This window comes from Triturus cristatus, chromosome 5_2, assembly GCF_964204655.1.
Source record: "Triturus cristatus chromosome 5_2, aTriCri1.1, whole genome shotgun sequence".
NCBI lineage: Eukaryota > Metazoa > Chordata > Amphibia > Caudata > Salamandridae > Triturus > Triturus cristatus.
This window is the reverse complement of record NC_140588.1, coordinates 1,127,457,994-1,127,484,182: the sequence shown is the minus strand read 5'-3', so window position 1 is coordinate 1,127,484,182 and position 26,189 is coordinate 1,127,457,994. Positions and strand designations below refer to the sequence as shown.

Sequence of the window (26,189 nt, the reverse complement as noted above, 5' to 3'; positions counted from 1 at the left end):
AGTCACTGTATAGTGACATTATTGATTATGTTTTTTCTAAATCTTCTGATTATTGCTGCAAGTATACTGTTGCACATATACTACCCTATTTTCACGCGTGCACATTCTGCTTCCGATGTTACTGCCGAACACTCTTTTAGCGAATTACCTCCACATGAGTTGCCCTACAGACTTGCGCTGCGCAATAACACATTCATTAGTATGTTACATCACTCCCATCAGGCCAACAACGCTACAAATTGTTGGATATGTGGCCGACTCCCTCCCTACCAGAAATACAAGGGAGTTCTGCCCCTCTTTCCATATCCATTCACACACAATGGTTCCTGTGGTGCATGGTTTAGTTTGATTAATTCTTTAGATTCGAATACCGTAGTTTATCAGAGCAACTGGGTATGGGGAAACCTGAACTTAGTTTTGCTTAAAGCCTGTTACCCTAACAAGGAGGGACTTCCCAAAAGGACAGGAACTGATCTAGAAAATGAAGTATATGGATTAGGTAATTTTACACTTAACCTCATGATTCTGAATGTTGAATCCGAAGCTGCACCAGTCTTGCCTGCTATGTCCGTATTACCAGTCAAAGGTGAATTATGTGTAAGAAAGAATGGTTCAGTACACTTGGGTCATAGTAAATGTATTACTGTGATCGAATTCAGTGATCAAGGCAAGTCTACATTTAGAGCTTCCCGTCATTCCTACTTCATTTGTGGTCATACCGCATATATACGTTTACCTCAAGATTGGGATGGTACCTGTTACATTGCATTCCTTCTGCCACCTGTTTTCCTAGCCCCTCCTGATTATCATAGAAACACCCATCTAGTACACAATAGACCCCAGAGAGATCTCCCGATTGTCAACTACACTGAAACGGCATGGGAACAATATACAGACTTCAATAAAGGTCTCTTTCCCTACATAGGTGTTGTCTCTAATAGTAAACTGATACGCAGATTAACCAGAACCCTTGAAGCAGTAGTGAATGAAACTACCTCTGCCCTAGGCAACTTAACAGAGGAGCAGTCTGCGATGCTGATTGTTGTTCTCCAAAATCGTCTTGTCCTTGACGTCATCCTGGCCGATAGGGGCGGAGCCTGTAGAGTCATCGGATCGAGTTGCTGTGTTTTCATTCCAGAAAACGCGCCATCAGTATATAAAGCCATAACTCGTCTTCATAAGATTGCAAGTCAGATACACCAGAATCCAGGCACCTGGACGTGGTCCGGTTGGTTCTGGAGTGTGTTGTCAGCCTGGGGATGGAAAGTCCTATCCTTCCTAGGTATTGCCCTTCTCATAGTATTCAGTTGCTGCCTGTGTCTACAATGTGGACCAGCGATTTGCGGCCTGTGTGCCACATCATGTATTCCACACTCAAGTTCTCATTCAAAATCCCGGAAGAAGAAAGAAGAACAAATGATGTTACATGAACAGATTGATGGATTCCTGAGGATCGATATCTCATGAAGGGTCCGTAGGGGACAAGGAGGGAATGAGGAAATATGAATTTTATGATCAATTGTGTCCCCTATCTTAGACCCCAACGGCTCCATGTACATGCTACAAGTACATGTATGTTCCCTCCACTTCCAGCTATGAAGACGCAAATACATATGCGTCCAACGTTAACATGTCCTCTTTCAGATCCACCATGAATGGGTCGGATATTCCGTTCCTAAGTATGCCTTGCCACCGTCTTTATATGGTGTACCTTTCACGTTTTTCAGCTCTGGCAAGTTAGGCCCTGAATTCTGCCATCGAGCTTTTCCTGCTTTCTGCCTCTGAATGCTCCAGCCTGGACCTGTATCTGTATCCCTGACCTTTGTCTTACTTCCTGCGCGGCTAACGGTGCCTGGCCCGGCCTGTTGCCTGCCAAGACTGTATTCAGCCTTCAAGTTATCTGCTCCGCTCCTCGAGAAATACATTCCTGTCTAGTAGTTTAGGTAAACATCCTCCCAGCTACAGAGCAAAGGGCCCGGCCTTACTGTCTCCGTGCAAGTAACCCATAGCTCCTGTTACCATGATAGGCCCATGCCCCCTCGCATCTCATGTAGACACGTAGACGCTTATACACGCACTAGAAGTCAGTATAGGATAGCCTCTGCCTGAGAGACCTTTCCTTCCAGATAATACAGTTCTTTAAACACGAGATATTAGATACGATTTGGGATTAGGTTGTTCTGACATCCCAGACTTCTGTCTCCTCATGTAGGGCTAAATGTCAAGTCCCCTTCACCCTCCAGTTACACGTCAATCACACGTCATGCTGCCGTGCGCGCACCTCTGCCATGTATTTCTGCTGACTTTGCAGGATTCTCTTATGGATCCACCCACCTGTGACATCCTCATAATGACGTTTCTAAGTACACGCCTATTGTAACGCCTTTTTTCATTACGTATGTGTATTCTTATCTCTCTTCTCAGCTGTTACGCCTCCTGCATTTGCCTTTACTGTAATGCATTGACTATATATATGACAACCTGTCAATAAAGTATTGCTCGATCCCTTCCCGAACCTTCGTGGTGACGGAATCCGATTGCCTGGTTCGAACCAATTCCTTTGTAAGGAATAAATCCCCTTTTAAAACCTCAAATACCACGGATTCTGCCTCTTATTTTTACTGAGTTATTCTTATTGAACTTTACCGCATAAATTAAGTCTAGGTAATTTAAATTTACCACAACATGAGGCAACTCACGAGGGACAAGACGGCGTTTGTATGGACTGAGGAGACGCAGGAGGAGTTTGACACGGTGAAACAGGAAATTAGCCAAGCGATCCCGCTGCAGGGGTACGATCCCCAGGGGCGGTCCATATTGATGACGGACGCGAGTGACAAAGGGCTAGGAGCGGTGCTCATGCAAGAACGACCAGAAGGAGAGACGGAGACGATCAGCTTCGCGTCCAGGACGTTGACGGCGTCGGAACAAAGGTTCAGTGTGATCGAGAAAGAGATGCTGGCGGTGGTATGGGCCATGGCGAAGTACCGTCAGTTCCTGTGGGGCACCAGATTTCAAGTGAAGACGGATCACAAGCCCCTAGTGAAGGTTTTGACATCGGATGGTCATGCCAGCGCCACACCCCGGATAGCGAAAATGACGCTGAAACTCCTGGAGTATCGGTACGACGTGGAGTACATCCCGGGCTCAAGAAACAAGATAGCGGACTACCTCAGCAGGGCGTCAGCGATGGACAGTGCCTCCAATGGCATGGAAGACGAAGACGAGATGGTAGCCCTGACAGACGACCCGGAAAAAGCCATCAGCAGGCAGGAGTGGAAAAACGCGTATGCGGCGGATGAAGATATGGAGGACATCAAGTTGTACATTGTACGAGGGTGGCCAGAACGGAGACGACAAAGACCCAAAGTCCGGCAGTTCTACGAGGTCAGAGAAGAGCTGTCGGTGGGGAACGACGGGGTGTTCGTCTACAGAGGCCACAGAGTGGTACCACCGGAGAACATAGTACCGGCCCTGCTATCCATACTACATGAAGGTCACCTGGGAATCGTGAAGACAAAGGCCAGGACTAAACAAACGTACTGGTGGCCAGGAATGGACATGCAAGTAGAGAGGCACGTGAGAGACTGCGTGCAGTGCCAAGGTGCGGACAAGATACTGAAGCCAATGAGACCACCCTTAGGGAAGTTCACGAACCCCAGTAACCCATGGGAAGAGGTCGCAGTGGACATATTAGGGCCTATACTAGACGAGCAGGGGATCCCCAAATACCTCTGTGCGTTAGTAGACAAGTACTCGAAATGGCCAGAAGTGCACATCAACGAGATCATGGACACGGACGAAATACTGCGCTTCCTCAAGGCAGTGTTCCTCAGGGAAGGCATACCCAGGACCATAATCAGTGACAATGGCCCCCAATTCACCTCGGACAAGTGGGTCACGTTTGCAAACAGGAATGGCATACTACTTCGGCACACCTCGATATATTATCCGGCCAGCAATGGACAAGTAGAAAGGTTCAACAGGGTGCTTATGGGCTCCATACAAGCGGCCATCACGAGGGGCAAAGACTGGGAGAAAGAAGTGCAAAGCACGATATGGGCGTACCGTATCACCTCCACCGGTACGGGGTACAGTCCCTTCCAGATCTTACGAGGAAGGCAACCCTTCACCAGAGACAATGTTGCGTTGCAGGAGAAGACCATCACCAGCAAATGGTCTCCGCGGTGGTGCAACACAACCTGGAGAAGGCACAACGCATTTATACGGAACACTACAACCGCAACAAGAGGGTGAAGGAGACGGCGTTGGAAAAAGGGGAGTGGGTCAGAGTGAAGCTGGCAGTCCTGAAGCGGAAGGGAGAAAGCAAGTACTCCCCACCCCTAAGAGTAGAAGAGGTGTACGACCGGGCAGCATTGCTCAGCGACGGAAACGTGTGGTCTCACGATCGCATGGCCAAGTGCAACAAAATCATACAATGGCCCCGTGAGGACACGGAAGGGGAAACCCCGACGGAAGGGCCGACAAGGGACGCAGGTACGTCCAAAAGAGAGCACGGAGAGAACATGAGTGAAGAGCTGGAGAGAGAGAGAGACACACCAGGTGGATGGTCCCCGGGGGAAACGACCCGGGAAGACGGTGAGAAAGAAGAGAGAGAGGGCCAGGGCACTCCGTAAGGAACCGACGGAGGCCCGGTCGCAGAAGGAGGCCGAGAAGGACATTCCACACCGGTAAGACACACCCGGGTGGGGAGAGCTGTGGTGAGACCATCCAAGTTTAGAGACTATGAAATGGACTGACCACATGGTCGGGGTAATTATGTTGGGTGGTATGAAAAGGGGGAGATATGTAGTGCCGCGGTCTAGTTGACGTGCACTACGTAAGGACGGCGAAGTGCGTAGCGGCCATATTGGACGCTACTGCGCATGCGCGAGCATTAGCGTGTTGCGAGTGACGGCGATTGGAGCGTGTTGCCCGGCGCTCTCTCGGAGTAGCGATATAAGTGATAATAAAGGCATCTACTTACCTCACAAGGCCTCCTGCAAGTTATTGGGGAACAGCAGCAAGCAGACACAGCACCTAGCATCATTACACCGACAAGTACAACTGCACTCCGCGAGACCATTAGCGGTAAAAAAGGATCCTATAAGTAAATTATGAACAAATGTGTCATTGGTCTTAATAGACGGAACATGCATTAGAGACGTGAAAGGGGAACACAGAGAGTTTATGGCTTACCTAGTGTAAACAGGAAAGGACTCGTGGCTGAAAACGGGGAAAAACATGGATGTGAAACCTTGAGTAGGGGAGCACGGCAAAGTGTAACTCAGAAACTACCGATTAGAAAGCAGTCTAATGTTAAAAGTTCTTACCGCATATCACCCAAGGCGGGCCGCTGCGATGCCGAACAGTTCAAAACGGTCCCATGGAAACGGTAACGTGATGACGTCTATACGTTACATTTAAAGGAGTGGCAACCGCAAGGCGCTCAAGGATAAAGCAACTAGCTAAACTTTATTGATCACCGGGATGAAGCAAGAGACAATGGGGCAGTCCTGTGTAGCGGACAGAAAGAGAAAGAACTAAATAAACAAAAAACAGGGCAAAAAAAGCATCACAAGTAGGTGTTCGAGAGACAAGCTATAATGAGTGAAAAAGAAAGTGATCAAATTCTGTCTTAAAAAAAGATAGCAAGAGTGACATTTCAAATCCTGTACAATGAAGGCATAGTAACATGTTCCCAAGCATGTGTGTTTACAGAAAACATAATAATTTTTAGTGATCATTTAAACCCCCTGGAATAATGGTACCTAGATGTGTGATCCAAAAGGTTTCTCTGCGTGCTAGAGAGGTGTGATACTCTAACCCTGGAACCTGTTCTACTTTTTCAAGAACGCTAAATCTAATTTGCGGGATGGTGTGGGAAATATTAACCCAGTGTGAGGCTAAACAAGAGTTCAAGTTTTTATTGCAGATAGTACTTTTGTGTTCGATGATGCGGGTTTTTAATTTTCGTGAGGTACTACCTACATAAACCAGTCAGCATGGGCATTGAATGGCGTAAATGAAACAGTGTTGCAATCAGATGTATGATGCAACATGATTTTTTTGCCCGTGTGGGGGTGAGTAAAACTGTTGCCCGGGATGATGTTACTGCATTGGCCGCAGTTCCAGCATTTTTTCATACCTTTAAAGTTGGTGTTTATAGTCTTTGGTTTAGATTTTAGATATTCTCTTAAGTTTTTGGATCGACTGTGAGCAAATAAGGGGTTGTCCTTAAATAGGTTAGAAAAGTCTTGTTCTTGCTCAATAATCTCCCATCTATGCTTAATAATTCTGTTCATTTTAAATGCCTGGGTCGATAGTTTAAGGACAAATACTTCCCTATCATTCTTGTTTTTTTCAAATTTCTTGAGTAGGTTTTCACGCTTCTTTTGTTGTACCCTCAATTTTGCTGCTTCAAGTACTTCCTCTGGGTATCCTCTCTGCTTGTATCGGATTATTTGTTCGTTAATCAAGTTTTGACATTGTGTGGGTTCGGATGTAATCCTTTTAATCCTAATGAGTTGAGATACTGGAAGGTGGTTTTTTAATGAAGTAGGATGTGCGCTTGAGTAGTGAAGTGCGTTGTTAACATCAGTAGGCTTTCTATGAACTGTAGTAGTAAGCCCAGTTTCAGTTTTTTGAATTTCAATATCCAGGAATTGGATGCGTTCGGGTTGAATGTTGAATGTAAATTGTATCCTCGGGTTCTGCCTGTTCAATTCGCGTATGCATGTTTCCAGAGTCTCTTGATCTCCCCTCCAGATGACGAGTATATCATCTATATAACACATGTATGCGATCATATTAGTTTCCCAATCTTGATTGTGCAAGATATAAGTGTCCTCGAAAAGTGCCATAAAGGTGTTGGCATACGAAGGTGCTCCTGGAAATCCCATTGATGTACCTGTTTTTTGTAGATAAAAATGATCTTGCCAAGTGAAATAACTGTGATATAAATAAAAGTGCAATAATTCCAGACGAAAAACACCTGTTTCTTTATCTGTGGAAGAATGAAGTAATCTCCATTCTACGGCCTCTAAACCTTCATTGTGAGGAATGGAGGTGTAAAGAGCGACTACATCTATAGTGTAGAGTAAGATTTGATCCTTGAAGTGATGACCAAGTGATTCAAGTTTCAGCAAACAGTCCGTTGTGTATTTTATATAAGTGTCCTCTGTAAAAGAGGTTGTAAATGGTAGTCTATGAATTGTCCAATGGGTTTGTGTATTGAATCGCAGCCACTTTGAAGCAGACGCCACGACGGATACGCTGTGATAAAGCTACACTACCGAGGGATTTAGAATTCTACAGTTGACTCCATATTTTTCACAAGTTTTGGTTGGAAAGGGCCCACTGAGTTGCCTACCAAATGAATGCTAACGCTTGGTGCAAGACAGCGCGGACGCTGGGCAATTCTCACCTTTACTTGGGGTGTCTGCGAGCGGCTTCTGCCTTGTGTGGGACGCCGTGTGGACGCTTGATTCCCCTGCCGCCTCGCGCCACCTGAGGCTGCAGCAGGACCACAAGACCCAGCATCCCCCTTTGCCACGCCCACTTCCGCCGGACTACGCGCCTGGAGGCGCTACTAATTCAGAAGCTCCCTCCGCGTCGCGGGATCGCGCGCGGGTCGGCGCCGGGAGAAGCCCGGGACAAGGGCGGGACCGTCTGTGGCCGTCCGGGGCCGGACGAGGCCGGGCCGGGCTACAACTCTTGATCCTTGAGCCAATTCCTGGACACCTTCACATCTGCCAGAGGACAGGGGAGATAAGTCACGGGGGCGTTCGTGGGTTATACATTGTTATCAGACAACACCCACTGTTTTGTGCTTGGTATTGGCTAGTCACAAGTGGTTGACTAAGGGTTAAAGCTGTTCGGTTGTTAGACGACATTATAAACCCGTTAGGCCAAAGCTGCACCATAGGTAAAACGAAAAAACCCCACAGTAGAACAGGGGGAGGAGTAAAGGGAACCTTAGATGCATTCATCACACGGGCAGAATCCTTGCTTTCACACGAAATACTGTTGACGGAGCGTAGGTTATCTCTCGATTCCCTCCTGGCACACAAACGATCTTCACTGGGGACAATTGCTGAGTGTGTCACACCTGGGGGGAGTATCCCTGAAGGTCAGAACATTTCATCCCATAGTAACACCCAGCACGTGACCACAGTACAAGTTCACACATCAACGGTAGTAGACGGGGAACAAGAGGTAATAATATTGGAGGGGTCTTTAACCCCCCCCTGTCAACACCATACTTCTCCCTCGAGACCGAATGTAACGGTGTCAGGAGTTTCCGAGCCACCTACCCCGGGTATCAGGGAAATCAGAGTTGAAGAACAAACTGGGAATGCCACTGGGGGAGAGAGAGAACCTGACATCCCACTAGGGAGGGAAAGTGAAGTGATCACCCGCTCGAAAAAGATGTTATTGGGGACAGACCCCACCCTAGCTCCTGGCCCTATTGTGATTGTAAGGTCCTGCCTAACGCACATCGTAAAGGAACCGAAAAAATTAGAAATGGCAATAAATCGAAAAAAGGAACACTCAGGAATGAGCCCATAGCTACTGAGGACATAAGATCCCGACCTACTTGCACACAATGTGAAACCTGTTCCCCGGTAATTAGAAAGGAATGGTTAATGGAGATAACGAAAGTATTAGAGTCCAACATAGAAGCCCTTCTCCTTAAACACTTGGCCCCCTTAGTAGAACATATCAAGAAAATTGAGGGGAAAATAATTAGGTTGTTGGTTGTTGGATGACCAAAACAGGGAACACCCGGTGGCCCAAATAATCACGACTCAGGAAGGGTTGGGGAGTGCCTCGCGTCCCGCCAGCGCCGATTTAAATAACAGCAGGCTGGTAGGGAGCAATTTGAGAGCTGCCACTATAGTGAACAAGGACAGAGATACACCTCCCATCATTGCAACCCCTAGATCACAGCAGGAGGGTAAGAATATAGGGACGGCAATAGCTCACAGTCTTCCAGAGGCACAGGCCCAGAGTACTCCGGGTCTTCAGACATTGGACCTCCCCCCAGCCTCCTGTCCATACACAATAGTCCTGGCGGGAGTCCCAGCCCAAAACCCCGACAGAGAAGAATCGACAAGCTCCCTGATCAATAAAATTAACCACTGGTTATATAACAATGTGAAGGGAGTTAATTTGAGGAATACTCAAATCCTTATGGCAAGAAGGGTAGCTTGGGTTGGACCTTCAGAGAAAAAATTCCCAGGGGATTGCGTTATTGTTAACTTCAGAGACCCGCAAATGGTAAAAGAATTACTCGCTTCTAGTTGTGGGTTCTTTGATAGTGGGTCGACAATAAAAATGCTTCCACTTAATTTTTTCTACAGGGACCACTTAACCGAGCAACGACAAACGACTTGGAGAAGAAGGGTAATGCATAATTTAAGAAACAATAGTCCGTGGTCTGGCCCAAACCGGTTCACCCCACTATGTGAGGCAGCAGTGATGGACGAACTGGACTGACTGGCCCATGAAGAGCTTTTAGAGCCCCTACCTCCCTCAGCTAATTCAGTGCACAAGGAGTTTCTGGATATCACGGGAAATATTCCCGAACTTTCCACCAGGCAAAATGAAATTTCACCAATTCCTGTAGTCAAAAGTGTGGTTCCGGGAGGGACTTGCTTTGCAGGGTTCCTTGACCAAAATCAGTCCACCCTAGCCAGGAGGACAATAAATTACGAGGCGGAGGAACTTAGGGTGGTCTCTTGGAATATTGCAGGATTATCTTCCAAGTTAAAAAACAAGGAGTGGTTGGATTTTAGTCAGAAATTCCATATTATCTGTCTACAAGAAACGTGGGAGACGGATAGTAGTGCTGCACACTTAGAGGGATATAAAATGTTTTTTGTACCGGCCCGGAAATCTAGTATGGGAAGAGCGAAAGGAGGACTAGTAATATATGTGTCTCTCAAACTACAAGGGACCTGGGAGGTCTTGGGCTGGAGTTCGGATCATTTACAGGGCATCAGTTATCGCAGGAAGGGCTTAAGATTTGTCTTAATAAATTTTTATAATGCAGTTCAGCCAACGCAGAGGTTGAATGAGCTCGAGGATAGATTATCAGATATACACTCCAGGGGAAATAACCCCCCAACCCTGATTTTGGTGGGCGATTTTAATTGCCATCAATGCCCACACTTAAAATGGGAAGGGGCTAAATGGGATTTCTGCCCCTCTACCAAGGACTGGCATCTAGAACATTCACTGGAAGGTAGTAAACTTGGTAATATCCTGGGCACATATGATCTAATCCCTACGATGGACTTAATCAAGCCCATTAACTCAAATATTATTAACCCAACGTTCAAAGGCAGAGGCAGGGATACTATTATTGATTTTATTTTTGTTTCTAATGGTCTTAAATACAGGATCGTAGATTTTAGTATACAGATTAGCATTTTTAGTGACCATAACCCCTTGGTGTTGTCATTGATGGTTGAGGACTCATCCTCTCAGGCAAAGGCCAGTATGACGAGGGGCAAATTAGATGCAATTGATCAAGGCAGGCACATACGTTGGTCTAACATAGATGGGGAAGCATTTTATAAAAATCTTATTGCAACCCCCGACAGTGGGATCTGGATGTGTTTAGACCAGGATGTCAAAGGCAAAAAATTGATAAATGTCTTTGTAAATATGGCAAGGGACATCGACAAGTTACTCAGGGCTAAAGTACCACCTACGTCCAACAGCCAACCAAAATGGTTTGACAAAGCATGCTCCAGTGCCCAAAGAGAATTAAAACGGGCACTTAAAAAAGTACCGAAAGACAGGAGCAGGATAATGGAATGCAGGGCCCAATATAAGCTGGCCATAAAAAGGAGGAAACAAACTATCCAATCTGAGGCTTGGGGAATTTAAAGGAGGCAGCGGAGTTGAGAGACATGTCTAAATTCTGGAAGGTGATAAATGACCCAATTTTTCAGACATCAAATAGCGAGAAGATGGCCTGTAACATCCTTCCAGAAGAATGGGTTTCTCATTTTAGTAAGTTGTATAATCATGTCAGTGCTCCAACCCAATTAGCCACAGATGAGGGGACTCTGCCAAATTCATGGGTGGAGTTTACAGTGGACGAAGTTAAAAATGGAATATGTGCCCTGACAAGAAACAAGGCCCCAGGGCCAGACGGGATTCCTCCAGATCTATTCTTATCACAGGTTGAGCTGTGGGCTCCTATACTAGCGAGAATTTTTAATACAGCCGTGGAAGAGGGACTGCCAAGGTCCTGGTCAACTGCCCATATTGTCCCCATATTTAAAAAGGGAAATAAGAGCAACCCACAATGTTACCGACCGATTTCTTTAATCGATGTGTCTGCAAAGGTGCTAGGGAAGGTGATTCTAAATCGTCTAATGGACTGGGCGGAGGAAAAGGAAATTATTACAGACACCCAGTACGGTTTTAGAATGGGCCGCTCAACTACTGACCAATGCCTCAATTTATACAATCTGGTCGCAAAATATACTGTGGCTGGCGAAGGTACAGTTTTTTTAGCATTTATGGACCTGACAGCAGCCTTCGACCGGGTTAACCGAGGGAAATTATGGGAGATTCTAGAGTTGCTAGGGGTAGATTTAAGCTTGATATTCATTTTAAAATCATTGCACATGAATACCACAGCCCAGGTTCGGTATAGCAACGAGGGGAATCTGACCGACCACTTTTCTTGCACAGGGGGCGTGAGACAAGGCTGCATCCTGGCGCCTTTTTTATTTACATTATATATAAATGGCTTGGACAATGCTCTGAGAACACTGGGAGTTGATTGCCCGAGAGTAGCAAATAGAAGCATTCCTGTCTTATTGTATGCGGATGACGCAGTACTCCTCTCGTGTACAGGGAAGGGTCTGCAATCTCTTATTGATGGCTTCTGTGAGTTCATGGCAAATCTAGACTTATCCCCTAACCTTACAAAATCCTATATTATGGAAGTAGGAAAAAGACCAACTAAGAATTTTACTTTTAAAGTTGGGGGACACAAATTAGAGAAGGTCGAGGTTTTCAATTACTTAGGGATCACCTTCGATAAACATCTCAATTTTAACGCATTAATCACTGAAAAATGCAAACAGCACGTGAGCATAATGGGCTCAATCATGAATCGTGCCACAAGATTAGGTAGGTGGTCAGTGCTGGAAATACTGAATTTATATAATTCAATTTGTTGTTCCAAAATCATGTATGGGAGTGAGGTTTGGGGATTCAGAAACATGGCCACTATACAATTAGAGGAAAACAAGTTTCTTAGGAGGATCTTGCAGGTTCCTCAAAGCATACCGGCCCATATTATTCACGAGGAGCTAGGGATCCCGTATATCTCTGACAGATTAAGTTTTAAGCCATTACTGTGTTGGATTAAAATCTGGACCAACCCTGAAGCAAGTCTAAGTAGAGAAATATTAATAGACTGTATTAACAGGGATAAAGGTCATAAGATACCATGGCTTAAATATGTTCAGGATAAACTGGAGTGGCTAGCTTTTGCAAAATACTTTAAGGAACCAACGGCCCTAACACCGCAGCTAAAGGTCACGTTAAAAGCAGAATATATGAGGCGGATAGCCTGTGCCCGGGAAGATAGCGAAATTCTGAAAGGGTCAGTGAGATCTCATATATTAACTAAATCTGTTGTAGGTCTCGAACCCTACCTGGCACTGATCTATAATAAAAACGATAGGTTTTTAATGACCAGATTCAGACTGGATCTCTTACATCATATTTTAGCAGTTCCCGCAGGGTACACGAAAGATATTGGCACAAAGGGTCCCTGTGGCTGCGATCTGGGATCTCCACAGGACACCCTACATTTTGTATTCTTTTGTCCATTATATGAATATCCGCGGGCTCTTTTTTTAAAAACCATCCTAAGAGCGAATAAATTTACCCAAGTTACAGTAGCTCTTCTATACTTAAAACTGTCTGTGGAACCCTTTACATTGTTCTGTACTGTAAATTTTCTAAGATTAGCTGTGAAACTGAGGAAATCTAGAAGGGAGGCGTAAGTTAGTTTGATTGCCGGATACTGTAGCTGAGGCATCCGGATTAAAGGCCCCCCGTATGATAGTTTTACTTTGTACACAGAACAGGAGATAATTCGTGGAGTTTTCACAATTGTTGTCTCGCAATGTTTAGAGTACTTGGGATGTTATAAGAAGTTCGTTTTAATTAGGCTACGGCTTATTTTAAATTTGATTGATCTTATGTAAACTACGATCTTGCATTTTAATTATTGTTAAAGTGTTGGTATTCCCTATCTGTACAGCTGTCAGCACACTGCACTTTATAAAAACTATGAATTTGCAATTTAGTATAAATCTTAGGCCCAACTCTGCTATTGAGATCTTGGAATGGCCCTTCAGATATGTTTTATTTTAATGTTTTTTGATGAATTGCTTATATTACTGTATTTGAAATATGTAAATATATTGTTCTTTTCTGGATGTTTTAATATCCGAATAAAGATACTTTGATGATGATGAATCGAAACCAGCTACAATGGGGCGGAACGGTGGGTTGGTGGCATGTTTCTGAATTTTAGATAAAATGTATATGTGTGGGATTTTTGGTGTGGAATTTTGTAAGAATTTCCTGGTGTTGGAGTTGATCAACCCTGAGCGCTCTGCTTTAGTTAAAACGCTGCCGAGCAGTGCCATAAGTTCTTTGGTGGGGTCTGTCTCCAATTTAATGTATGTTTGTACATCATTTACATGTTGAGTGACACTTTGCTCATAACATTCGCTGTCCATAGCAACAAGCGCTCCACCTTTATCAGCAGGTTGATATATGATATTGATGTCTTGTCTCAAGGCATTAAGGATCTGTCGTTCCTTTTTAGGGAGGTTTGTGTGTTTAGGTGTGATGTATTTGATCTTCTCCAGATCCTTTTTTACCAAGGTTTCAAAGTTGTCTAAACTCTTATGGGATGTGGGTGCCATGAATTTGCTTTTAGGATGGAAAATGTCGGGTTGATTGGTTGATTGTTGGTATTCAGGAGTATTATGGAAAAACCACTTCTATCTTAGACGTCGCATGAATTTGAAAAGTGCAATCTCTGTTTCTAGAGCGTTAGAAGAAAATGTGGGAACAAATGTAGTCCTCGTAATACTCGTAATTCTTCAGTGCTAAATGTTTTCTTGGAAATGTTGATGATTAGGTTTGTTTCTTGGGATTCCTCTGTGGTCTGCCGCTTTCTATGTTTTTTTTTGATTTGTCCCCTCCGGCCGTGCTTTCTTTTGAAGGGACTGTTTTGTCCGGTGGTAGATTTGATGGTGGGCCTGAGGCCAAAAAAGACTGCTTATCAGTCGAGGTGGTAGCTGTTTCCTCGGTTGTGGTCATGGGTGCTGGTGGTCTTTGTAAAGATAAGTCCTGTTCAGTTGCTACGCTTTCCTCCGAGGATGTATTTCCTGGTAAATCTTCTTTCAGCACATGCCTCTGCCCAGGTGTAGACTTTGTCTAGCTTGTAATCAATTGTATCTCATCGGAACTTCCTTATTTTACGTTCATGCACCTCTTTGGCATAACCGTCCAATTTAGCATTAATCTCCTCCAAGGTCTTGTGCCAATCTTCTTGTTCCGTTCTTTCCGAGATTTCATCTTTTAATTTTGCAATTTCATTAGTGAGCTCATTTAGAATGGTTGATAGTTCTTCGATTATCAATAAGATTAGATCTAATGAGCATTTATTTAGTATCGCGTACCACCGTGACATGAAAGCTTTGTTGAACTTGAAAAGCATGGGTTTTAGGGCTATCCTTAAGCCCCAAGGTATGCGTTTAACCTTGTGGTATTCTATTAAAGTGGTGGTGTGAAGACGTTGGTTTATCTCCTTTTTCATTGTGTATTCCAGTTGTTTGAGTAATTGTGCTGTAGTGCCATCGGACGTTTTACATCAACATGTCTCTATCACATACGGACGCACTGTTTTTCAAAGCCGTATTGCTACCTCTTCTTTAAGGCTTGTTCACGACGTGCACTACAGCATTTGGTGTCTTCAGTCTCCCGCTTTCCCTTTTTTTCTTTCCCCTCCAATATTCGTTTATATAATTAGTGACACGTGCAAATCCTACCATTAATTCATTGGTTGTATTTTTTGACAATGTCAGTGTGATACATATATAGTCCTTGTTTGTCATTCTCTGTTGTAGCTCCACACGGAAGAAATACCATTTGCTCAACACACCCATTTGGATATTCCCCTGAAGAAGGGTTTAGAACCCGAAATGCATTGGGAGTTGCATTATTTAGATCTTTTAAGTTAGACACAACATTAATGTCATAAACATTCTGTGATGCTTTATACATTGCATTTTGATTGTACAAAATTGGCTGCGGATTGACTCTATGGTGAAAGTTACACATAGGCACCCGTAGGATGCATTATGTTATTGTATTTGAAGAAATAATATAACATTTTTTGAAAAGTCTCTATTTGTGTAAAATGTTCTTACATAAAATCTCATTTACTAGAACACATGATGTTGAAGATTTTATGAAGCCTTACAGGATATAGGCTGTGCATCTCACAGACCTGGGAATCCAAGCCTTGAAAGATTTGTTTGTGCATCCACAACACTAAAATGATCTGATGCATTACCATTGGTTTTGATGAGTTTGAGAAGTATCCCTGATAGAAGAACTGGACTGTCACCTTGTGATGGGAAGGGCAATGAGCCAGACGCAGAAATCAACTGATGGGTCTAACTGATGATTTAGTGCTCGATTATTGCAAAGGATTGTCTGATGTAGTGTGTTCTGTGTCTCATCAGGTTGGAGAAGTTGCAACTACAGTACAACAAGAACAATTTGAGCCCTGGAAAGTGGGTGCTCATTGACAAACACGTGAGAGAGTCATATTGGGAACCTTGTTGGCATGGGCTATTTCAAGTGATTCTTGTAACAACAACAACAGTGGATTGCCCAATTGGATTCACGCAAATCATACACATCGAGTCCCATGTCCACTTGAAAGCACAGAGCCAGTTGAAGGTGAACAAGGAGAAAGAAAGAAACCTGAACAGACTGAGAATCAAGTAAAGGGAGCACAAGCTACTGGGTCTCATTACACTGTCATTGCTGATGCTGGAAGAGAGTACTTCCCTGGAACAAACCAGAAAAAAACAAACCAGCTAAGAGAAGTCATGAATGGAACGAAACAGAGAGTGTTTCTGGGAAAAGAACATGAACAGGTGATACATGGCCTAAAGGAGTCAAGAAAATGAAACACACTTTAAAAGAGAATGTTCCAAGAACAATAATTGAAATTTCTAGCCAATCCAAACAAAGTGACACTGAAGGGAAAGAAAAGAGAGTACGCAGAATAAAAGAGCAAAAATACCACCTGATGGAAATATTTGGCTGCTGCAGAAAACGTTTGGGAAAAAGAAATCATCGAATCATGTTCCAGAAGCAACTCATCCTATGAGCCGCATTGAACTAACTTTATTAAAGAAAAAGGGTGCAGCAAAAGAGGGAGGAGCTTTTGAGAATGAATCAAATCGTGACCTGAGGCTCGTAAAGTGTGGGATACACACATTTTATCAAAGGGAAAGTGGAAAGTTTTTTCTAGTTTTATTTTCATGAATTCCCTTACAAAATGGCTAGAAAAGAGACTGGTAATCAAAATCAGGGTTTAACTAGCTGACGATGTCTTAATGCTTGCTATATATATATATATCCTTTTAATATTGTTCATTTTTTTAGCACTAATTGTAATAGTGTCTTTTTTATATATCCTACTAAAGTTAATACTTCTAATATTCAATAACAAAAATTAATGTAAAGGAAGTTCTTAAAGAAGTTCCAGAGACTAATATTAAACAAACTAACCGGAATTGACTTACATCAAGATAATTCTATTAATTACTTTTTGTTAAATGTTTTTTAAAAATTACTGTACGAACATGTAGACGCTATGGATGCAAGAGATTGTTGTGCATGCACACAATTACCCTCATCAGTATCACAAAGAGTGACTTATCACCATCTTCCATTAGCATATGGCATTTTGTGTAGTGTACTAATATAGCTTATTCTATGGCAAAGAACAATTTCAATATTTACATTTTTATCTATGATTTAGTGGTTTCAGAAGTTCCTATTAAGGAGAAAATGAATTGAGGGCGCAGTGCAAGGACTGCAGAATATGTGGGAGATTTCTTCCATACGAGTAAAACCATAGATACTGTATATGCGCAGCAAAATATTCTAACCTATAGTTCAAGTAGTATAGAAAGAGAAATTATAAATACTGTAGAAGATAGGCGACAAGAATTTAAAAGGAAAGCTGCAGAACAAAAGACTAATATAGCTCGTGGGCTCACAGGGAGGGTACTTATAAGAAAGGTGAGACATCTACCGCAATGACTCTCGACCAGCATCACAAAGGGAAGCTTTGCCACTAAGACAAAAGACTGATTATAACAATATTTTCATTGGTTCTAGTGGATGTGAACATACCTTCCTAATTACAGGGGGGTGGGGACTTAGAGGTGGTACTTATCCAGTTTATTCTGGAGTTTATTATTTGTGTGGTAAAAATGCTTATTATAGGTTGCCACAACATTGGTATGGGTGTTGTCATATGCGTATAGTGTTTCCAAAAATACATCATATGAATGAGAATCATGGAATCGATGAAAATAAACTAACGCGGAGTAAAAGAGGAATTAGTGGTGCAGAAATAGTGGGTGATATGTTTGGTGCATTGATACCTTCAGTGGGAGTAATTTTGACCTCACATAAAATTTGAAAATTGTCTGCAGTGGTTGATCATTCATCAACGGATACTGCTTTTGGGTTTTTGATGAGAGATACTGAAATGGTTGCAAGGAGATCAATGGTTTTACAGAATCAACTTGCTCTCAATGTATTATTGGCAAAAGAGGGCGGAGTCTGTAGTATGCTGAAGATTCAACAATGATGAAAGTAAAGACTTGGAGGGATATATCAATAACATTACACATTTGCATAATGATTTAGCTTAACTGAAGGTTAATGGTGCATGCGAGAAACTTGGTAAGGGTTTTCTTCAGTAGGTAATTGGTTTTTAACATTAAGTAATAGCTTGTTAGGGAGAATACTAACACCAATAATTGCTATTGCTGTTGGCATACTAATACAAATCTTGATAGATAAATGCTGTAACTGCGAAACAAAGGATACTAAACGAAGAGCAAGAAAAAGGAAGAGAGAAGAAATAGAAATCGAAGACAGGAAAGGAAAGGAGCTTATTATGAAGTAATGAGAGATGTATAGGCTGTTAGGCTGAAACAGATGAAAACAGCGTCATTTTGAAACAAATCAGATCGTAGTGAGATTTTTTAGATTGTGTGATGGCTTGAGTCACCATCAAATGGGGGATTGATGAAGCATGATGTTTGCGAAAAAATCCTGCTCATATTCGTGTTATTAACAAAAAAAATGACTATTGGTGTGAAAAACTTTTAAAATGGATGAATTTTCACAAGTTTACGTGAAAAAGTGCAAGACAAAGCACAACACGTTTAGTAATAAATGTAGTATCAGACATGCAGAAAAACATGAATATTATAAAGTGTTCTTTTTTTACGGACTAAAACATTGTGAGAGAGACTTGAAATAAAATGTGCCATTATAAAAGTTTTTACATGGAATTATGGAATATTAATAATAAGAACGCTTACGGAAAATGTTATAGGAAATGCTTATTTACTTTCTTTATAACATGAGAGATACGTAAATATTATAAATAAGTCAAAATTAGATTATGCTTATGAGTTTAAATGGAATAAATGAATCTTTTGCCATAATGAATTCCTTTTGTCTTTTCTTTATATTTCCTTTATAATAAAGTGTGTTTTATTCCTTAGGAGAACTGTCGGTTTGCAGTTTATGGTTTTCCTATGAAGGCCTCAAAAACTTTGGTTGAGTGGTTTCTTTCTAATGTAGGCGGCAACAGAAATGTATTTTGTCCTTCACTAGTTCTGAAATGCAGTTGTGTTTGTTTAGTTGTGCACAAAGTAATGTTTAGGAATTTCATATCTGCGCTTAAAATTTATCCTTATATGAATTATTTGGTTGACAAATATTTCAAGCTGATGTAGAGTGTGCACGAGGATGTGAACAAAGTTGCAAGATTCTTTGCCTGCTTCCGTGGAAGATTGACTTCTTTTGTATTAACAATCGACTGTTTAACCCCTTCGGTGCACTGGACGGCTAGGGGCCGTCCGATGCACCAGTGCTCTAGTGTATCTGATTGCCCCGAACGTCCGATCACATGGCACGAGGAATCCCTCTGGTGCCCGCACCAGAGGGATTGCCTCACCCTCAACTGCCTCAGGAGCGGGGAAAGAGCTTCCCCAGCTCCTGAGGCTGTTTGTTTGGTTTCCTTGAAGTGACGATCAGCGCGCATGTTGCGCTTAAGTAATTTCAGTAAAACCAAAACTGAAATGAGCCAAGATGCTTATTTCAGGTTTGCTTTCTATGTGGTCAGGGTGCTATCTCAGCCCCCTGAGCACGTAGAAAGTCATGAGAGGTATCGTTGGAAAGGGGAGAATCTCCTTGTGGATCTCTGCTTGGGGAATATAGGCCCTTGCCCATCCACACAAGTACGATATTATTTTTATCGGGAGAATTAGGGGAATGCTGGGTCATACGAAATGTGTGCCGTGTGGTGATCCCACAACATTCCTACACAGATTTTAGTGGAAAATATGACTTTTTAGCTACATTTGCCATTTGCAGCTAATTTTTGGAAGGAAAATGTTGCGGGATCAACACAAGCAATGCCTCCCTGGACTCTTACGGATGTCTAGTTTTCAGATATGTCTGGGTTTTTTAGGTTCCCCCAGATGTTTACAAACCCAGGACCAAAAACACAGGTGCCCACATATCTATCACAAAAATACCTGTTTTTTCAAGGGGGTCACCTGGGTTTTTGGCCCCGGGCTCAGAGGCCATCTAGGGAAACCTACCAAACCCACACATTTCTGAAAACTAGACACGCATGGGAGTCCAAGGAGGTATGGCTTGCACGGAAATTTCAATGTTTTCCCACCCAGAATCCTCAGCAAACCTCAAATTTAGTTGAAAAAAATCACTTTTTCCTCGAATTTCTTTGTGGTAAAGTTGTGGGATCACCAGGCTGATACTTATTTCCTACCACCCAGGGTTCCACCAGGTCTCCTTAAAAAATGTGTACCTTACTTGTGTGGGTGCCTCAAGTACCCGCAACAGGCAAGGGCCCAAAGCTTATTGAGGAGCCATCAAAATTACCTATCACAAAACAACCTGGTTTTGCAAGGGGGTCATCTGGGTTTTCAGCCCGGGGCTGGGCGGCCATCTAGGGAAACCTACCAAACCTACACATTTCTAAAAACTGGACACATGGGGAAGTCCCGCAAGGTATGGCTTGAGTGGATCCCCCCAAATGTTTCTACCCTGAATCCCCTGCAAACCTCAAATTGAACTGACAAAAAATACATTTTCCACATATTTTGTGTGGGACCACTCTGCCGGCACAAATGTTCTACCACACAGCGTTCCCCTCAGTCTCCCTGTTAACCCCATCCCCTTAGGTCCACTTGAGTTTTAAAGGGGGAAGAGGCATGGGTTTGCCCTCTCATGCACTTCTGTGGCCTTGGTCATCCCATCAGTCAGATGTCTAGAATTCTTTAGCGGATGTATCTTGTTTTCCTCACCTTCCTCTAATCACCGTGCCATATATAGGAATCATCTTGATACAGAAGACAAAAGAAATGGGTCTAATTCATATTTTCACAAGAATACTGTTGATTCTACTTTCAGATGCTGCACTATGTGAGGAGTGCTCGATTTAGCATCAGCTCTGGAGAGGAAATCTTCTTTGATGAAAATGGTGATGTGCCGGCGGTGTTCGATTTTGTAAACATCCAGATCTCTGCAGAAGGCACCATCGGACTGGCGAAGGTGGCGACTTGTGATTTCAACTCCCCTGAAGGGAAGCAGATCAGGATAGAGGACAATGCCATGATGTGGAACACAAGAGACAACCAGGTAAGAATCTTTGAGTAATCCTTTATGGAAACGGGCAAGTAGTACCACCTGACACAATGACCAGATTGATGCGAATTATGATAATAAGTCTATGGGGAGCGATAACATGCATTTATCATTTTCTTTTCTCGCTTACACCTCACAAGGAGATGTTCCTTTTATTTTAAAATGTCTTAAGCTGTGAAATTAGCAGGACATATACAGCTGTTACTGCTGTGTAACGAGGTTATGGAAGATAAAGTAAACATCATGACCCAAAAAGACGAAGAAATGTGCTCAGGAGGGATTGCAATGAGTTTTTGAACCTCATTCTGTTTCTTCCTTCATCACTCATTTTCCAGGTTTGAGAGACAACATCAATGTTGTGGTGTCGTATTATCACAAAAAATGGAGTGTAGGCTGCGTCCATTCGAGGCGCTGCATCTCCCTGGCCATGCAGCGACGGATTGTTTCTAACCATGTCATGTTTTTTACAAGTTACTCACTCACTTGGCGAGGGATTCATTTTTGTGCTAGAATGCTGCTCGTCAGAGAAAATGTGCTAGTATTAGGTAAGAACCATGTTTATAAAAGTGAATGTATCGCCCTGGTAGCGCGTTATTAACAACGCGTTACTCCAGGGCGATAAAAATTCCAGAAATACCGAGGTTATCGCCCTTTTGCAGGGAACATCGCTGGTTTTCCAGCGATGTTCCCTGCAAAACGGCGATAACCTTGGTAACCCACAGGGTCGTATCAGCATAATCCACCCCAATGTTGGGGATAGGTAAGTCTGCATTTTAGCAGACATTAGTTTTTGGAGAAAACAGCTGTTTTCTCCAAAAACTAACGTGTGCTAAAATCCTGTGGGCTGCCTTGTAAACATTGCGATGTGAACATCAGCGATATTTACAAGGTAGTCCATCAGGGGTACACCCAGTGACGGCCACTTTGCATCTCATTAGAGATGCAAAGGGAGGCATTGGGAAAAAGGGTGCTAACATGCGATTATGCATGTTAGCACCCTCTTGTAAATAGGGTGATAGTTTTATCTCTGCTTTTTGGGCTTTTTAAGCTAAAAAAGCGTAGATAAAGCCCTTGTAAATATGCGCCATAATAATTAATAATATTTCCTACATGTAAAGCAGAATTACCACAATTATAAGAACAAAATTAGCAAGAGCAAGTATTAATAGTCTGCATAAAATGAGTATTCGAAACAAAGTGTATCACACAGTACTATGCACAAATATACTGCTAGGAATCTTCAACTCTGTAAAGACTGTCCGAGAGCGCGTGCTGATACCCTGGCAGAGTTGTTTTCTAGCACCTAAAAAGCCCGCTCATCTATACTGCGTGCCCAAAAGGGCTACGGTTATAGTCTCTTCATGCTGGTGGATTTTTTATATATATATCATCTCCTTTACATCTTTGGGGTGTTTTATGGTTATTAATGACCACCAACAACGCCAAACTAGGCTCATACCACCCTGTAGTGAAGAGATGAAGAGCCACTTTTGTAAAGCTTATCATGATGCATCAAATTCGACACCCTCCCCATAACCCAGCACCTTCACCTAGAATCAATCTCTTGCATTACAGCTCCAGCCCCCCACAGCTGGCTTTTGGACACGTTTTAGTTGAACGATGCCACATATTTAGACACAAACATTTGTACTTGTGGTTGTCATTCATCTCCAAAAGGACTGATACGCCCTCTTTAGAATACTGTTTGTGTGCTGAAGCCATGTGACAATGGAAGTTTGATCTTTGCAGTGAAGTTGCCAAATTCCTCACTCATAGGAGGCTTAATTGCGTCAGAACACCCACCCTGCATACATTATACCTGGCGCAGGTATAATGTGGCGCAGGGGTTTACAAAGTGACACATCAACCTATATGCTTCATTTTCTAGATATGACGCAACATGGTGTATTTTTTACCCCGCTGGTGGGACACACCGGCGGCGCAAAAGTAACGCAAGGGCTCATAAATAAGCCCCAGTATGTCTGGATTCTGCCAAAGAGACATCATTTGTACATTACACAAATTTAGGCCAATGCCCGCAACATTCCAGGTTGCTAATTTTACCCTTGATTTACATTTGCCCATGAATGCAACTAGAGGCGTTGCTCCTCTTTTGTTTGTTGACTCATTATGGTCATCCAAGTTGTATTTTGGGTCACCAGGGCACAGTCAATCGCAAGACTCTAGATCTGTCAAAGGGGTGAAGTGACTCTCTACCCTTATTACAGTTCTAACAGAGCTACCGGAGCCAAAGGTGGTAGGACAGGCCATACCAATAAGGCCTCTGTTTGTGTGGGATGTGTGTGAGTGAAGTCACGACCTCCGACTCTGGTTCTGTTTGGGTGGGATGTGTGGGAGCAAAGTTGCAACCTCCGACTCTCGTTCTGTTTGTGTGGGACATGTGTGAGTGAAGTCATGACCTCCGACTCTGGTTCTGTTTGGGTGGGATGTGCATGAGTAAAGTCACGACCTCCGACTCTGGTTCTGTTTGTGTGGGACGTGTGTGAGTGGAGTCATGACCTCCGGCTCTGGTTCTGTTTGGGTGGGATGTGTGAGAGTGAAGTCACGACCTTTGACTCTGGTTCTGTGTGTGTGGGATGTGTGAGAGTAAAGTATGACCTCCAGATCTGGTGCTCTGTTTGCATGGCATTTTATGTGACATTGCTGAGCTGTGCCTTAAAAGCACATGCATGTATCTAGGATGTCAAACAGTATGTTATGGTTGACTGTATAGAAGGCTGCAAAGATGTCACGCAGTGTCAAGAGGTAGTGATGAAGAGACATTGTTGATTATTTGCTGAGCAGCAGGTATGATTTGTGGCCAAGTGGTGTGATACAGGGGCGTGCAGCTTTGTTTGCTTTGCTCTGGTGTGGTCTATGTTACATGACATAAGCTATGGTTTCAATTTCCCATTCTGTATCTGTATCCTAGGCTCCCAGTTCCTTCTGCAGCCAGAGCTGCCTCCCTGGGTTCAGACAGTCTGTGAGGAAAGGCTGGCCTGTCTGCTGCTTTGACTGTGTTCCCTGCTCTGCTGGTGAGATTTCAAATGAGACCGGTGAGTATCCTTCGAGTCTGATGCGCATATGTCACTAGTGCTCCTAGAAGCGGAATGTGGTTGTGTCTGTAAAAAGACCAAACACTGCAAATCTAAGACACAAGCAGGCCAATGTTGGGAGCATTAGTATCTGTTGTTATGAAAACTACGACTTATGCATAGTTCTACAAGGTTTATTGTCCCAGAGACAACTGAAGGTACAAGACACTGTAATTGTAGCCCCCCAGACCCTTATCAAATACATTGCTGAAATAGAGTTATGGCTCCTGGGCTACTAACAATCCCCATCCTGGGATCAAGGGCACCGTCCTAACAGAAACACAGCTATTAAGTTATGTACAATGTCACACACGCACACTCACACAAAAATCACTCCAAAAAATAGACACTTTAAATGAAAGCATTTATTACCAATCAATCAATCAGGCGCCTTGTAAAGCATGACTACTCACCAGTATTGGTCTCAAGGCGGTAGGAGAAGGGAACTGCTGATCCATGGAAGGTACAAAGGTTCAGTCAAAGAGACATGCCTTGAGGTCTTTCCTGAATTGAGACAGTGACGGTGATTGCCTGAGGTGGTGAGGCAGGATGCTCCAGGTCTTTGCTGTGAGGTAGGAGAAGGATCTTCCTCCAGTGATGGTCTTGTGGATTCGTGGGACGGTGGGCAAGGGTAGTTGGGCTGATCGGAGGCTTCTGGTGGGTGCGTGGAATGTGAGGCGGTGGTTGAGGTACACATGTCCCGCACCATGCAGAGCTTTGTAGGGGTGTGGGAGGAGTTTGAAGGTGATTCTTTTTTAACTGGACTTATTGGAGGCGCCCTTGGATGTGGCTGCAGCAGGGGATGTCTGGAGGAGGCGTTCTGTATGTTCTGCAGTTTCTTGTGGAGTTTTTGGGTGATCATGGTGTAGAGTGCGTTACTGTAGTCAAGTCTGCTGCTGATGAGTGCATGGGTGACTCTCTTTTTGCACTTAGTGGGGATCCACTTGAAGATATATTGGAGCAGGTGTTGCATGTGAAAGCAGCATGATGAGATGGTGTTCATCTTGTGCGTCATGGTGAGCAAGGAGTCAAAGATGATTCTGAGGATATGTGTGTGGTCTGAGGGTGTGGGGTGGTTCCAAGTGCTGTGAGCCACTAGGAGTTGTCCCAGGCATAGCCTAGGATCAAACCTTCAGTCTTCTCTGAATTGAGCTTGAAGCAGCTGTCCTTTATCCAGGTGGCAACAGCCTTCATCCCATCGTGGAAATTGTTCTTGGTGACTGAGGGTTTATTGGTGAGGGACAGCTGGGTGTCGTCGGCATAGGAGACGATGCTGAGTCCATGGTTCCTGATGATGGCTATGAGTGGGGCCATGTAGATGTTGATGAGAGTAGGGCTCAGGGAGGATCTCCTGTGGGACTCTGCAGCCTATTTCTGTGGGTTCAGAGTGAAAGCGTGGTAGTTGGTTCAGCCGGTGAGGTAGAAGCAGATCCATTCCACAACTTTGTCTTGGATGCCGGTGTCGTGGAGTCGTGTGCTTAGGGTGTGATGGGAGATGGTATTGAAGGCGACTGCAAGGTCCAGGAGGATGAGGGCAGCAGTTTTGCCTTGGTCGAGGAGGGTGTGGACGTCATATGTGGCAACAAGGAAGGTGGACTTGGTGCTGTGGTTGCTTCTGAAGCCAGATTAGGAGAGGTCTAGGATGTGGTTTGCTTTGAGGAACTGGAAAGTGCATGTTTCTAGTCTTCCGGGAAGGTGGCGGAGGTGATGGAGCCATTGATGTGGCTGAGTTCAGGGGTGAAAGTGGTGCCAGCTCTGTTGAAGATGTAGTGCAGCAGGGGTCCGAGGGTGCTCTGGACTGGATGCTCTTCATGATCTTGTGGGTGTTGTCAGCAGTGAGGGGAGTCCAGCTGAACAGGGTCCGGTGTTGTTGGTAGTGGTGAAGAGAGAGGGTCTTGGGTATTGAGGCTGTTAAAACTGTCTTCGATCTCCTTAATCTTGCAGTAGAAGAGGGTGCCAAGTTTGTTGCAGAAGTCTTGGGAGGGTGTCTACTGTTTCTGTGCTGGGTTTGGCAAACTCTTTAATCACTGCAAAGAG

General features: G+C 43.7%; 1 protein-coding gene across 1 annotated transcript in view; it reads left to right on the top strand.

Annotated features, from left to right (window-relative positions):
- The window catches only part of LOC146829887 (extracellular calcium-sensing receptor-like), a 170,331-nt gene that overhangs the window by 122,195 nt on the left and 21,947 nt on the right, over nt 1-26,189 (top strand). The window contains exon 3 of the mRNA XM_085606563.1: nt 20,824-21,051. Coding sequence (XP_085462689.1) covers nt 20,824-21,051 — 228 coding nt within the window. The remainder of the gene's footprint in view (nt 1-20,823; nt 21,052-26,189) is intronic.